General features: G+C 47.1%; 1 protein-coding gene across 5 annotated transcripts in view; it reads left to right on the top strand.

Annotated features, from left to right (window-relative positions):
• The window catches only part of LOC136578747 (ATP-binding cassette sub-family C member 5-like), a 120,361-nt gene that overhangs the window by 41,053 nt on the left and 62,865 nt on the right, over nucleotides 1-16,443 (top strand). For 3 of the 5 annotated variants that reach the window (XR_010786655.1, XM_066578920.1, XM_066578915.1), the window contains exons 12-14: nucleotides 4,339-4,463; nucleotides 7,815-7,887; nucleotides 10,599-10,802. Coding sequence is in view for 3 of the 5 variants with exons in the window: in XM_066578920.1 (XP_066435017.1) it covers nucleotides 4,339-4,463; nucleotides 7,815-7,887; nucleotides 10,599-10,802 (402 nt within the window). In the remaining 2 variants the exon portion in view is untranslated. Of the gene's footprint in view, nucleotides 1-4,338; nucleotides 4,464-7,814; nucleotides 7,888-10,598; nucleotides 10,803-10,900; nucleotides 10,919-16,443 lie in introns of those variants that run through there. The other 2 variants (XM_066578924.1, XM_066578933.1) reach the window with 2 other exon arrangements.

The following is a 16,443-nucleotide window of genomic DNA, read 5'->3' as shown; positions in this document are numbered from 1 at the left end:
GACGCCATGTGGGGGCCCCCCTCCTCTCTTCCCCCGGGCCCAGGGACGCAAAAATTGGGGAGTGGTCAGACCATAGGAATACGTCTAGAGAGCATTGGGGTGCCCCATCTAGCAACCCATGTGAAATGAAGATATAGTCTATCCTGCTATACGAGTTGTGTACCATGGAATGAAAGCTGTAATCTCGCTTACCCGGGTGGAGGATGCGCCACAGGTCGATCAGGTTCAAACTCACGAGCAAGCGCTGGACTCTACGGATGGCCGCCCTCGTGAGAGCCGAACGTCCCGATGAGGAGTCCAGACGGGGGTCCATACACATATTAAAGTCTCCGCCTAAGACGATCGGGGTCCCACCCGCGAAGTCCGAGAGTTCCCGGAGAGCTCTGGAAGCAAACCCCACCTGGCCTTGGTTAGGAAAGTACATGTTAGCCAATGTGAGTATCTTATTAGAGATGGATATTTTTAGAAAGATGTATCTCCCATCCTCATCTACTTCTTGCGCCAAGATCACTGGGGCCAGTGATTTATGGAAGGCTATAGAGACTCCACAGGATTTACTCTCCGGGTGAGTGGAGTGATACCAAACGTGGTAGAATTTGTTTTTGCCGCAGTCCGGGGGACTGTTGCGGGGAAAATGTGTCTCTTGGAGCATTGCTACCATGACCTTTTTCCTGTGGAGCCTGTACAGCACCTGGTTGCGCTTGTTAGGGCCGTTAAGCCCTTTAGCGTTAAAGGAGCAAAACGTCAGACGGGTCATCGGGTCACGTAGGAAGGAGGTAGTGACAGCCAGCAAGTCTCCTGGGGTGATCCCCTTCTCTGGGGGGTGTTCTGGGTCGGGAGGGCACACAAGAGGGTAAACGGGGGAGGGGAAATGGGGATAACATATATTTGCATATACATCTTAAACTATTCAACGACTAATCAACGACTAACGTCTCTGCGGCAGTAACCTGCTGCGGTCCCTAGTGGGGAGGCGGCCGAGTCGGGTCGAGTCCTCTAGGCGCAGCTCCTCCTCCCCACGGCGACCAAAATTGGTAAACAACTATATGATGGGCATCCAAACCTTGGCACTGTATTCAGTAAGAGGAAAAGGAAGGCGGAAGGGGGCGAGAGCAGATGGGGAGAGGACAACAAAGGGGGAGAGAAGAGGAAAAGGAAGGAAAGAGAGAGAGAGAGAGAGAAAGAGAGAGAGAGGAGAGAGAAAAAAAAAAAAAAAAAAAAGGGGGGGGGGGATCTGATGTCCCCCTTGGGTACACCGGGAGGATCAGCAGTTTAAAGTCCCACTAGGAGGAGAGGGTCCGATATCTCGGGTTCAGAGTAAAGTGTTCACTTGGATAGAGTTCCGTTCTTGTAATTGTGGCGTGCCGGCTCCCAGGGGTTTAGCGTTCTGGTATGGGGTCTTAAGGTCGGGGTCTCCATGGGTGTTTCCTGTTTGTCTTACGTGAGGGGTGGCAAAGAATTGTGTTTTCTTTTGTGGTTTAAGTGGTTTCCAGGATAGGAAAGGACTCACTCATATCCGTCAGTCCTTCCGATTTTCAGGGGGCGGAGTCTCGTGGTGGTGGAGCTCTGCCGTTGTTATTTTGCCTCCTCCGTCCCGGTTGCACTGTTTGCCATTGGCTTCTGGGTGGGTTCAGTGTCGGGGCACTTGTTTTCTGCCATTCCGGAAGCGAGACCATTGGAAGTCTAAGAGTTGTGAGAAAACTGGAGAGGTCTCCTAGGGATCTGAAGATGGCTGTCCCGTTGCCCGCCCCGGCCACAAGTTGGAACGGATAGCCCCAGCGATACGGGATTCCCTTTTCCTTCAAGACTGCTAAGAGGGGCCGGAGTGCACGGCGTTGTTGTAGTGTTCTCCTTGAAAGGTCGGGCAGGACCAGCAGGTCTTTGTCTCTGACTCTTATCGGGCCTTTGGTTCTTATCTGGCGCAGGATCTCCTCCTTCTCCTTGTAGAAGTGGATCCTGCAAACCACATCTCGCGGCCTTTCCGGGTCTGTTGATCTGGGACCCAGGGCTCTGTGTATTCTGTCTATCTCGATTAGGGTGCCTGGGGGTCTGTTTAGTAGGTCTCCGAAGCACTTTTGTGCCCAGGTCTCGAGGTGTCTATTGTCTATCTCTTCACTTAAGCCTCTAATCCTCAGATTGTTACGTCTGTGGCGATTCTCGATGTCGTCCAGGTGGGTTGCGAGCTCTGAGATCTGGCTAGCATGTTCGCTCAAGATAGCATGGTGTTCATTCACGTGTTGAAGTAGCTGTTCTTGTGTTTCCTCTGTTTCTCTGACTCGGTTTCCCATCTGTTGGATTTCTCTTTGTATTGACTCGAGCGCCGATTTTTGTGACGAAGCAAATTGGGTGAAGAGACGGTCAAGGTCTCCCTTGGTTGGGATCGATCTAAGGTGTTCCTTCCAGTCCCAGTTATCAGAGGAAGGTTCTGAAAGATGTATCAGAGGCTCGCTTTCTGGCTGCCCGCTGGTCATTATGTTAGATCTCCTGTCTGCCTTGTGCGCACCCTTCAAGGGGTTTGTTATGTCGGCATATGTTGGGTGCTTTTCTCTATGGTCCCCGTTATGAGGTGTCCCTTCCTGTGGCGCTTCCCTGCGCTGTGGGGGTGTTCTGGAGGGCAGGGGGGTGAGGTGGGCAATATGGGCAGTGTGTGGCTGTTCCCTTCCGTTGCTGGGTCGAGTGCCTGTGTTTACTACATTGCTATTGCCTCCCCGGGTTACAGGTGCAGGCCCGGGGGAAGCTGCCCATTCTTCGTCTCCCTCTGGGGGGAGCTCATGAGCTGTATACTGGGCCTGGGTCTGAGACTGTTTCTGTCTCTCCCCCCCTCCCCCTAGGTGCCACTCCGAGGTCCCGGGGCCCGGGCTGGACTCCGTGGGAGAGGAAGGGTCCTTCCGGCCTCCCCCCCTTGCGCCTGGTGACTCACCGGGTGTTTCCTGGCTGCCGGTGTCACTCGCTGCAGCTCTCCGCAGTGTCACGCCCCCTCCGCCCTCCACTTCCGGTTCGGCGTGTTCACAAGATGGCCGCCGGGCCCGCACTTCCGGCAAGATCCTCCGGCGTCGCGGCATAGGCGATGGCGTCCTGCTGGTCCCTGTGAGTGGTAAGTCGGGTGTCTGCCGTGACGGAGAGCCGGTATGTCCCGTTGCGCTGTCGGGAGGGTTCTCGGCTGCTGCGGGTGTCTGTGGTCGCGGCGCCGCTCCGTCCGGCGCCCTCTTGTCGCTGCTCGGGTCTTCCATTCTGCCAGGCTGGGGCTTTACGGGCGTGGGGAGCTTCGGTCCGCTGGCTCTGTCTGGGGGTCCGTCCTCGCGGTCCGGCTCTGCATCTTCTGCTCGGCGTCGGCTCTCACCCCTCTCCACCGTCCGTTCTGCAGGGGGCCGTTTCCCGCCTTCACCTTCCCGCTCGCGGCGGTCACCGCTGGCGGACATGTACCGGTCCAGGGGCCCGGAATCCTCTTCTTTACTTCTCCCGAAGCTCGCACCCCTCCTTCTCCTCGCCATGGTGTGCTTCTGGGTGCTTTTTAGGTGGGTTGGATGCCTTTTTTAGGGTATTTTCAGCCGTGGGGAAGACGGAGCTAAGGTGCAGCACGACTTAACTCTCCATCGGCTAGGCCACGCCCCCGTGACCTTTAGTTTTCTTATCTGTCAAAAACGTAACAGTGTGAAACACACGAGTACAGGCAAATACATTAGTGCAAAGTCATTCTGTCCATGAGCGCTAATCTGCTCAACCAAACATGAGACTTTTAAGCATTTAACAGATAACAGAATATAGGCAGACCATTTCAAGTAAATTTATATACAAAAGTATGTCGCTTCTTAGGATAGATGCCCTGGAGTACCTGTTGCATGGGTAATATAAGTGTTAAAGGGGTTGTCTGAAATATTGCAACATTTCTGAGGGCAGGAAATGTGTTAAAATAATAAAAGAAGTTATAGTCACTGTTTCAATCTCTCGCCATTCCACTGCCACCCTCTAGTCCTCCCCGCCAGGCTTTGCTGCAGCGGTGACATGCCTGTATACATGCGTGACCACTGCAGCCTATCACTGGCCTTAGGTGTCTTGTGCTCTACACTACTGTGGCTGATGATTGGCTGCAGCGGTCACATTCGTATATGCCTGATGGGGAGGAACGGAGCTTCGGCACTGGAGCAGCAGGAGTACGGGTGAGTATACCGTCTTTTATTTTAACTCATTTCTTGTCCTCGTAATAATTTAGCAATATCTTGGAAATCCCTTTTAAGCTAAACATGTCAGAAGAGATAATTGATCTACTTTAAAAGCCAAATGATCATAAATGAATTGTTGCACAATAGACCCACAACAAAGTGCTTTTGTTACATCTAGCTGACCTTACTGGAAGGTACCATGTCAGTAACTGGCAGTATTGCCTATGCAGCCCAGCAGGCTTGGATTTTCAATGCATCCATGAGAGAAAACATCTTGTTTGAGGAAGAATATGATGAAGAAAAGTAAGTTATACTGTTTTATAATGTATTTCCTATATTCTTATTTCTTAAATTAAATTTATTTTTTGATTTAATGGTCAAGGCAAACATTGGCAATAATTATCAAAGGTCAATAAATAGTTTTCGTATTTGGATCAGCAGCACTTTTTGGACATTACATATGGCCAAGCATCATATTTTGTGCAAATTAGACAAAGTTAAGGGACAGCGCTATGGTATAAAAGCAAAAAAAGTAAGGATAGTTGTATTTAAGGCTGGCTGCAACACTTAAAAACGTCCCAGTAGCCCAAATGACATACTCAATCCTTGTGTACAGCATACACCCACATGGAGAGCAGCAGGCATAACACCAGATATCATGTGTGGAGATCCAGGAAAAAAATGGAGAGAGAGAACAAATTTTGTCCTGCACTCATAAGGAAAGGTATCAAAGGAGACAAGGAAAAAGGAGCTGGCCTGGTTTGCAGAAAAACTAGACGTGACTGGAGGAAATCAATGTGATTTTTTGATTCTGCACAATTCATAGCAATATAAGAGAAGTATTGAACGGTGGAGATATGGATGCTGAGACACCCTCTGATCAGTTAACGAAGGGGCAGAAGTGCTGAGCCGAAGTCTGTGCTTCTTCAACTCTGATTGGCTCTCCACAGTAGATGAGGACGGCCCCATAAAAGTCTTCACATGCAACAATGATGGGGCATAACGTTCAGCTGAGTACTATTAAATTGCCCCTTTGTTTTAGCAATTGGTGATGGTCTCAGCACCTGAACTCCCCCTGAAAAAGACAACTGATAAGGAAATCTGATAAGGACTTCTAACAATGTCTGTTGTCTCACATTGAAGAATTAAAACAGTAAAGTTTATTTAGAATAAGGTCAGTTTCAGATCTACATCAGAACCTCCGGCTGGAGATTTTGTCACAGATGCAGTTGAAAATACTGGTATAAAAAGTGCTGCATGTAAAATGCCGGCCAGCTGGCCAGAAAGCTGGTGGACCCCATTATAGTCAACGGGATCCACCCAGCGCTGTCCGGTTCCATCTACAGGCAGAACTGTTCAGTCGCAAGGATTCCCCATTCCTGCACTCTGAATAGAGCAGGAAAGCAGAATCCAAGCGCAGATGGGAAAGCACCCTAAGTGTTATAAGTAAAAAGTATTAAGGGAAAAGGATAAGAAATAACAAATATGGGGCTGGTAACTTCTTGCCAAGAGGTAGCAAAATAATCTGCCTCTTACCCCACAAAGGGGTTATAAAGCAAAATTATGGCTGGGACAAAACAAGAAGACAGCTGACTGGGTGAATTTCTCAAATTCCTTTTCATGTGTCTGGTAAATTTCTGTGACAATCTGATTTACATGGGATAAATTGCATGGGACTGTCACTCAAAAGAAATGCTGCTTATTTTGAGGGGCAAATTTATAATGGAGGTGTCTGTATTCTTGCAAGTAAAACTACCTTGCCGTCCAAGCCCACCACATGCACATGTGTGTCTGTTCTAAACTACAGTGGTCAGATATCACATAGGCAGTCTGCAGCGTATCACCACACTGCAGGCTGTACAAATTAATGGAACCCTAATCAGACCCATCCAGACTATTCTACCAAGCTAGCCCTGCTCCCTTCCTCTTGATGGAGAAGGCATTCTATATAATATGGGAAACGTCGGGCTGTCTCAGATGACTGTTCTCTAGATAACTTTGGAGTCTACTTGTGAAGGTGCATGGGCTCATAAGATAAAGATAGGGAATTAGAAGTGATTCATTTTTTATCCCTTGCTGGCCAGTAAAATATGTTTGCGGGACGAGATGGTGATGATAGGTTCCATTTAAAATACAGGGCTGCAGCCTTCAGCTGGCTTACATGATCTCTGAATATCGGACAATGATCAGTATGCATGAACCAGAGCACATACTGTAGGTGCTGTGTAATCTAGTAGCCATGTTTGTTATATGATTAGACAAGTTTATTACAATTCCATTAAAAGTCTATTCAGAAATTCATAACCCTTCCCAATCCAGTGTCAGATCTCATCCGACATTGAGATTTCCTTGTATAGCTCTCATGTCAGGCGAGGTCCAACACATTTTTCTAACACTATGCAGAAAAGAGGTCCATCATTGGGAGCTCCTTTTGGTACTGGTGTATCTTATCTCCACCGGAACTAGGGGTGGAGACATGGGTTGGCCTGAATCACTGACAGGGAAGGTTCTGTTGACGCCCCCATAAATGGATTGGCTGCTTCCCTCAGCATGTCTTGTGCTGGCTCCGGCTGTGTAACCCGTTAGTGGGGAATATCATTCCCCCAGCTATCAGCAGATCATTTCCCTGGTAGTTTTGCGTTGTCGCTTGTCTTGCTTCCCACCCCAACAGTGTGTTAGCACAGTTTGCCTTCTGTTCCCCCCGCAGGCAGCGGATGACTGGTCTTGCGGGGTGTTAGTCACCTCATGTTGTAGTTGATGCGCTCCACGACAACGTAGTTTGTAGCAGACATTGAGAAAGCGTGAGGGTGAGACCACCACTGTGTTAAGTGGCGCTGCAGGAGGAGCAGAGCAGCAGCAGCGGGGAGCCTGAACACACAGGAGCTGCAACGGCACAACAGACAGGGGTAAGTGACAGGAACTGGGAGGGGAAATGATGGGTGTCCATCTGGGAAAGTTAATGCAGGCGCCAGGAGGAAACTTACAGGAGAGTAGCAGGAGAGATAACATTACACTGTGGGGAAGATTGCCAGCGGGATCGGCATTGCAGAATGACGGGTAGCCTGTCAATGCAGTGCTGGGGGCCATTCCAGCATCAGCAAATCCACTGCTGGGGGCGTCACCAGCACCTTACCTGTGACTGAATCAGGCCAACCCATGTCTCCACCCCTAGTTCTGGTGGAGACAAGATACACCAGTACCCCTATCTCCTGCATAGTGTAATATATATATATATATATATATATATATATATATATATATATATATATATATATATGCATATTCACTGGGAGCAATTTTTTTTTTAAATTACCAATAAAATCATCACGATTGTTCATTTTTATGTGTTTCTGTTGAGTAATTCCAAGGAATCCAGAACACGCTTCACCACCCAAAATAAATAAGAGCTGGGGAATGTGCAGGTGGCAGGAAAATTGGATTGGAAAGGGTTATTGCACTTGCTGGTTGAGTTGAAACCTACCAAGCATGAGAACAACAAAATGATGTACAGAAGATTTATACTGATCATAAATAGATTTTTTTTAGAGCATTACAAAACAGCTAAGTTTTTGTGGACTCATTCACTAGACTTCACTATTTACTGTATTGCATTGCATTGTATGGTATTGTAGCTTCTTCATCTCTTTCACACAGATACAGGAGCACATTGGAAGCTTGCTGCTTATATCCCGATATTCAGTCTCTGCCTGATGGAGACTTAACTGAGGTAAATGGACTTAGATGTTTTGAATACTCATATACATACAAATGAAATAGTTGCATAGGTAGAAATAAAACCTTTTTTTATCCATAATACATCATTATTTACAAGATGAATCATAACCACTAGCTATTAAATGCTGTCATTGACCCTGCCATTACCACCTCTTGGGTAGGACACTCCATAGTTTGACTACCCTAAGGGCCTCTTTACATGGGATGAATGTCAGGTGCTGAAGTGTCTGACAGCTGTGCTTTCACACAGGAGTGATGGCCGCTCACTGAATGGAGGCCGGCAGGTCGGAACGATCTCTGGTTTAGCCACCTCCATTAACAGTAAACAGGCTGATTGTTGTTTGATTTTTAGGCCTGTACAAACTGAACGACAAATGAATTATTATTTGCTGTTCAGTCGCTGTGGACATTTAATGGCTGATCATCATTCAGCGAGAATCTGAACAATGATTGGGCCGTGTAAAAGGGCCCTAACTGTAAAGAACCCTTTACTATATGAATGCCTAAATTGCCTTTCCTTTACACATATAGAATGTCCCCTAACCCTTTGTACAGTCCTTGAGAAGAATAAATCCTGTGCCAGTTCTTTGTGGTGCCCAGACATATATTTATACATGTATATGAGATCACCAAGATGTCTCTCTTCCAAGCTGAGCATACACAAGGTGTAGTCTTACAAGGGACCTTGATGCTGCTTGACACTGAGTACTACTGCTTAGTTTATTTGTAACCAGAATACCCAAGTCCTTCTCTTGTTCGGTTGCCTCTGCCCCCATTATATGTAGTATTACGATTACTCATGTCAAAGTTCATCAATATACAACCATCAACATTAAAATTCATCTACCATGTTCTTGTCCATGCTGACAGCTTATCCAGGTCCTTCAAATGTATAACTTGGTCATGGAGCTAAATGTTGTCAAAGAATCTGCGGCTTCGATAGTTCTTTGCACAGCTGGGCTTTAACATACAGTATCATGCTTCAATAAATACTGTCACTATAGTTGGTACATGAGCTGAACTGGACTATTGGGGATTATAAATAGACAGTTATAACTCATTGCATCACCATGGTTCATTATTTGTATTACAAGAGACTGCAGATACCATGATGCTTAGGAAGAGGGAAGGGGTAGGCGATTCTAAAGACAAAATGTATTCAATCTATTACTAGTAAAAGGGGTTGTATCACTTCTAGCTGTTTTGCTACAGGAAGAAGAGAGCTCTGTACATTGCTCAGTGCCCTAGGTTGGTACTGCAGGCTGGATCCCATTCACTTCTATAGCACTCAGCCTGCAGTACCAACCTGGGCCACTGCACAATGTAGGAAACTGTCTGCTTCCTGCTGTGAAAGAGCCAGAAGTGGGACAACCCCTTTAAGTGTACTTAATAAATGGCCAGCTAAGTGCATAAGCAAAATTTATTTTAAATTGAGCCTAATACTGTCATGCATAGCTGGGTCTCTTAAGTGCCCCATTTATGCAGCACTAGCATCCAGAGACATTGCTGGATTCTTAAAACAGTAGGGGCACGATATCGATAACACATGCATTATCTCCCCCCCCCCCCCAAAAAAAAATAAAAATAATAAATAATTTCATAGACAGCACATTTATAAAAATAACTTCTATAACATGGCAGGTGTATAAATACAGCAGTTCAGTTCTAGTATACCTCCATACAATGCTGTCACCAAATAATAGATAACATTTCCACAAAGTGATAGTGATTACAGTGCAGTTACCTCCAGTGATCACAGGTGATAACTTCTCTAATTTGAGTCAATGGAATCCATGAAAACTTCTTTTAACTACAACGCATCTTTTTACACTCTCCCAATTCTTCTGCTATCCCCTTCTCTCAGTGTTCCCTACACAAAGTAGTAATATCCATATGTGATCTCCACAAGGTAACTGTAGGCCCTCTGCAGCCTCACACACTCATAGTTGCCCATCTGTGTCCCCAGACACAGTAATTCCTCTGCATAATCATAGTGGCCCCTCTGTGCCCCTACACACTAATAGTGACCACTCTGTGCCCTCACATACTAATAGTGGTCTCTCTGGGCCCCCACACACTTAGAATGGACTCTCTGTGTTGTATCTGGACCTCCCTGGCTCAGGGGTCCAGTCACAACTGCCACCTCACTGTGACCCCCATAGTAATGCCACTAGCTTCAGATGTTGGGGTTTCCTGTTCTGGTTTAGACACATGCTGCTTGAACAAAGTGAGTTAACTACTGGTGAAATAAATATAACACGTTCATTTTCCATGCACCTTCCATGCAGAGGTATTTTATTTTCAATTTTTACAACCACTTTAAGACACAAAATCAACCTCGCACGACCTTTAAGATCTCCAAATAGAGATGAGCGATCCTACTCGGACACACCCCTTTTTCGCCTGAGTGCCGCGATTTTCGAGTACTTCCGTACTTGGGTGAAAAGATTCGGGGGGCGCCGTGGGTGAGTGGGGGGTTGCAGCGGGGAGTGGGGGGGAGAGAGGGCTCCCCCCTGTTCCCCGCTGCTACCCCCGCTCCGCCACGCCTCCCCCCCGCCCCCTGAATCTTTTCAGCCGAGTACGGAAGTACTCGAAAATCGCGGTGCTCGATCGAGTAAATACTCGAAACGAGTACGTTCGCTCATCTCTATCTCCAAACTGTATTAAAAAGATGGTCTTATTTTTATCTAACTTTTTCCATAGATAGGAGAAAGAGGTATCAATCTAAGTGGGGGCCAAAGACAACGGATCAGCTTGGCTCGTGCACTCTATAGTTCAAGTAGCATGGTTCTTTTGGATGATCCACTCAGTGCTGTAGATGTTTATGTGGGAGCGGAGTTGTTCAGCAAGGCAATTAAAACTGGAATGCAGAACAGGAGTGTCTTATTTGTCACGCATCAATTGCAGGTACTGTACAGACAATGTGCTTTCATTACAGTGTGGTGCTTTCATTTTTCAACATTTTCAGGGTGGAGTCTAACACAGAGTCTGTCCCATGGCTGCGACGCGTCTGAGAGATAGTTGTAAGCCCCAGCTTGGTGTTGCACACTAATGATTTTACTAACTGTTCTGACTTATCTTTAACGACTGTGCAGTTTTATGGTACGCTCCCACATAGAGGTTGCCAAACAGCAGGGTTGCAGTTGGGTTGTGGGAGAGACTCTGTCAAAAGCCCCGCCACGATTCAAATCCACGCAGCTTAATAATAAATTAATTTTCCACTGACTATAGGATGTTGATGGCTGTGCAGCTTACCAGCTCAATTATCCTTTCTGTGTGGCTTGGCAGTGCCCTTCGGGTTACAAGATCAGGACTCCCCGTGTGACATCATTTCCTATTCCTGTCCCTGGGATTTAATCGCACCTGTAGCATGCATATAATACACATCTAAATTGCATGATTTTTCAGATTCATATAACAGATGCCATTATTTTTGGTCTTCTTTGACTATTTTTGGCGATTCTCTGCTGCAAATTGTCATCTGCTGATGCATAATGTCAATTTATTTTTAACGATGCCCATCTTCGTATAGAAAATCATTCAAGTGCATGAAATCATTGATTATTATATAAACAAGGAAAAAGTGTGAAAATAACTATTTCAGGTGCTGCAACGTATTTCTTTATGGTGTTTAAACAGCAGCTTTCTGTGTCCATGCACTCAGTGGGAGAAGATCAATGAGGCTGAGTGAGCTGGCGTTCTTTCCTAGTTCTTGCATATTATATAGTTAGTATTCAGTCTGTATTGGGTACTGGTGTATCTTGTCGACACCGGAAGCTAGGTGCCGAGTGCGCATGTGTGTGGGAGAATAGTTGGCTGAATGAGTCTTCAACTGATAGCTATCTGATGTGTATGGGCAGTTAGTTTGCATGTACAGGACTGAACTATACAAATTGATGGGTACAAATTACTGGTGAATTGAAGTTATTTGTTTAAATCTTTTGTTTTTATTGTGAAACTTCATTATTGCGCCGGATCAGTGTGGATTTTCACCAGGAATCAGCTGCATATCCACACCTGATTTTAGCAGCTACAGCGATCCCTCTTACCTCGCAATACATAACACCCCGTCACATGTCTCCCAGCAGCCTCTATTGAGCACCAAGCAGCTGGTCAAGTGATTTGGAAGTGTCAGCGACTTCGTGCTCACTAGAGACTGCCAGGTGATGTGTGATGGAGAGCGCTGTATACACAGCTGATTTCCGGTCAAAATCTGTACCAATAGTACTGATCTTTACGTGTTTTTTTATTGCGGAAATGCTTCAGAATTTGCACCGGAAGTAGGTTGATGGTTGAACAACTAGTGAATGATCATTACACCGGAGGATGAACGTTCTTTCTGGGGATGTTCTGGAATGTTCATTAAAAAAAAGAATGTTCATAGACTAGTAACTATCCCACAAAAATTCTAAACATGACCAATTTTATTTGCAGATGATGATTATCTGTTATTGGTCAGCTAAAACAATGGATAATTGTCAAAAGTCACCCAGCGAACAATCATTTTGGTTAAAATTATCAGTTTGGATAAACTTTTGACTAATATATATGGCCACCTTACTGGGGTATTCGGAGCTTTTGAACTGATGACCTATCCTCCTAGATAGGTCATCAGTAGAGTTGAGCGAACATACTCTGCCGAGCTTGATGCTCGTTCAAGTATTAGCATACTCGATGGTGCTTGTTTGACCCTGCCCCAGATTTTGGCTCCTCCCCGCTGTGACGTGCCTGTTTTGGCCCCTCCCTGCCGTGACGCAGCGCGCGTCATTGGCAAATTTTGTTCTCTGGCAGGCAGGAGAGAGGGGGAGAGGGAGAGAGGGGGAGAGGGAGAGGGGGAGAGAGAGACGAACCTGGGGAAAAAAAAAAAGCTCGGCACCTGGCATCCACATAAAAAAATGCTCAAGTCTCCCATTGTAGTCAATGGGGTTCGTTACTCAAGTAGAGCTCTCGAATTTTACAAAACGCTTGACTCGAATAACGTGGACTCGAGCATTTGGGTGCTCGCTCATCTCTAGTCATCAGTAGTTGATAGACGGGGGCCTGCTGTTCAGGACTCCCATCCTTCAGCTGATTGTTCAGCCTGCTGTCAGTTCAGTGGGCCAGCGTCATCATCAATCGTTACTATAGGAAGTGGGATTGCCTCACTACTTTTACACTACTGCCTTCCCTATGGTTAGGACAAGATGTGACGTCCTGATGGATCGGCGTCCCGAGTGGTTTACCCCTGTCAATCAATTACTGATGACCTATTTAGAGGATAGTCGATCCAAATAGTAGCACAACCAGATTACCATAAATGGGAAAGCCCAACGTGTGCACAATCCAAGTAATAGGTCCTGACTTAAAGACCCTCCAATCATCAGTAGAAATGAGATGCAGATCAGCACTCAGGAACTCAGTTTATATTTATGGATATAAAATCATATTCTTTATTGTCTTTAGAAGTAAAAACATGCTGCGACATTTCGACCTGCTATAGGTCATACTTGATAAGGACTAGAGATGAGCGAACGTGCTCGTTTAGAGCAATTACTCAAGCGAGTATCGCTATTTTCGAGTAACTGCCTATTTGGGCGAAAAGATTTGGGGGGCACCAGGGGTTAGTGGGGTGTTGTGGGGGGGAGCGGAGGGGAGAGAGCTCCTCCCTGTTCCCCCCTGCTACCCCCAACTCCACCCCGCCACCCCCCAAATCTTTTCGCCCGATTAGGCAGTTACCCGAAAATAGCGATACTCGCTTGAGAAATAGCTCTAAACGAGCACGTTCGCTCATCTCTAATAAGGACTTATATCAGGTCGAAACGTTCCAGCGTGTTTTTACTTCTTGAGTTCCTGAGTGCTGATCTACATCTCATTTCTACTATTCAGACGATAGATCATCATTTCAAAAAGCCTGGAACACCTGTTTAAGTTGACCTTATACTCTATTTGTACAGAGACCCTGGATTTTCTATGTCTGCCGCTGCTCATGACCTATTCATAGGGATATACTATACAGAAACAGAGTTTCCATATATTTCTACATTTTCTTTCCTGATTACTTGTTTTGTGGAGTTACTGTTTATGTGTAATATATAGGTTGGCTAATATATAATGTTTAGAGATGAGCGAGCACCAAAATGCTCGGGTGCTCGTTACTCGGGACGAAATTTTTGCGATGCTCGAGGGTTCGTTTCGAGTAACAAACCCTATTGAAGTCAATGGGGTTCGTTTCGAGTAACGAACCCTATTGAAGTCAATGGGCGACCCGAGCATTTTTGTATATCGCCGATGCTCGCTAAGGTTTCCATTTGTGAAAATCTGGGCAATTCAAGAAAGTGATGGGAACGACACAGAAACGGATAGGGCAGGCGAGGGGCTACATGTTGGGCTGCATCTCAAGTTCCCAGGTCCCACTATTAAGCCACAATAGCGCAAAGAGTGGCCCCCCCCCTCCCAAAAACTTTTACTTCTGAAAAGCCCTCATTAGCAATGCATACCTTAGCTAAGCACCACACTACCTCCAACAAAGCACAATCACTGCCTGCATGACACTCCGCTGCCACTTCTCCTGGGTTACATGCTGCCCAACCCCCCCCCCCTGCACGACCCAGTGTCCACAGCGCACACCAAACTGTCCCTACGCAGCCTTCAGCTGCCCTCATGCCACACCACCCTCATGTCTATTTATAAATGCGTCTGCCATGAGGAGGAACCACAGGCACACACTGCAGAGGGTTGGCACGGCTAGGCAACGACCCTCTTTAAAAGGGGCGGGGCGATAGCCCACAATGCTGTACAGAAGCAATGAGAAATCCAATCCTGTGCGACCTCCATCTGGAGCTGCACATGTGGGCATAGCAATGGGGAACCTATGTGCCACACACTATTCATTCTGTCAAGGTGTTTTCATGCCCCAGTCAGACCGCGGTTTCTTATAAATAGTCACAGGCAGGTACAACTCCGCAATGGGAATTCCGTGTGCACCCACAGCATGGGTGGCTCCCTGGAACCCACCGGCTGTACATAAATGTATCCCATTGCATTGCCCTGGACAGCAGAGCTAACGTCAGATTAAATGCAGGTGGGCTTCGGCCCACACTGCATGCCCCAGTCAGACTGGGGTTCTTTATAAGTAGACACATGCAGTTACAACTCCGTGTGGACCGACAGCATGGGTGGGTGCCAGGAAGCCACCGGCGGCACATAAATATATCCCATTTAGAGATGAGCGAGCGTACTCGGAAAAGCACTACTCGCTCGAGTAATTTGCTTTATCCAAGTATCGCTGTGCTCGTTCCTGAAGATTCGGGTGCCGGCACGGAGCGGGGAGCTGCAAGGGAGAGCGGGGAGGAACGGAGGGGAGATCTTTCTCTCCCTCTCTCCCGCCCGCTCTCCCCTGCTCCCCGCTGCGACTCACCTGTCAGCCGCAGCGGCACCCGAATCTTCAGGGACGAGCACAGCGATACTCGGATAAAGCAAATTACTCGAGCGAGTAGTGCTTTTCCGAGTACGCTCGCTCATCTCTAATCCCATTGCATTGCCCATCACAGCTGAGGTAATGTCATGTTAAATGCAGGTGGGCTTCGGCCCACACTGCATGCCCCAGTCAGACTGGGGTTCTTTAGAAGTGGACACATGCAGTTACAACTCCGTGTGGACCGACAGCATGCGTGGGTGCCAGGAAGCCACCGGCGGTACATAAATGTATCCCATTGCAGTGCCCAGCACAGCTGAGGTAATGTCATGATTAATGCAGGTGGGCTTTGGCCCACACTGCATGCCCCAGTCAGACTGGGGTTCTTTAGAAGTGGACACATGCAGTTACAACTCCGTGTTGACCGACAGCATGAGTGGCTCCCTGGAACCCACCGGTGGTACATAAATATATCCCATTCCAGTGCCCAGCACAGCTGATGTAACGTCAGCTTTAATGCAGGTTGGCAAAAAATTAATTGGATTAGGCCTTAGTCAGACGGGCGTTTTCTTGCGCGATTTGCGCATGCGCATGCGTCCGGCGATTTTTTAAAACCATTGCTTTGCAATGGTATCGGACACATGAGCGCTTTTTATGCGCTCGTCCGATAAATTATAGAACAGAAATCGCAGATCGCACCTATCTGCGATCTGCAATTCCTGTTCTCTTCACTATATGCGCTCAATGGGGCCGGCGGCAGCAGCGCCGACCCCATTGAGAACATATAGAAGACAAATCATTCTTCTCTGCCACAGCTGTAACAGCTGTGGCAGAGAAGAACGATGTTTGCCCATTGAATTCAATGGAGCCGGCAATACAGCCGACTCCATTGAAAGCAATGGGCTGCCGGCGTGCGCGGGATGAATTGTCGGGAAGGGCTGAGCCAATCAGGGGGCAGGTCTGACTCACACCCCCTTCACACCCACTGCAGGCCGGCTGCGCGGAACTCCGGCTGCCGGGAGCAGGTGAGTGTGTATATATTTTTTATTTTAACACTTTTCTGGATGAATTGCAGGGAAGGGCTTATATATTTAAGCCCTTCCCGACAATTCATCCCACACTCGCCCGCAGCGCATTGCTTTCAATGGAGTCGGC

This window comes from Eleutherodactylus coqui, chromosome 1, assembly GCF_035609145.1.
Source record: "Eleutherodactylus coqui strain aEleCoq1 chromosome 1, aEleCoq1.hap1, whole genome shotgun sequence".
Taxonomy (NCBI): Eukaryota; Metazoa; Chordata; class Amphibia; order Anura; family Eleutherodactylidae; genus Eleutherodactylus; species Eleutherodactylus coqui.
The sequence above is the reverse complement of the archived record's forward strand: the minus strand, read 5'-3'. Positions and strand labels throughout refer to the sequence as shown.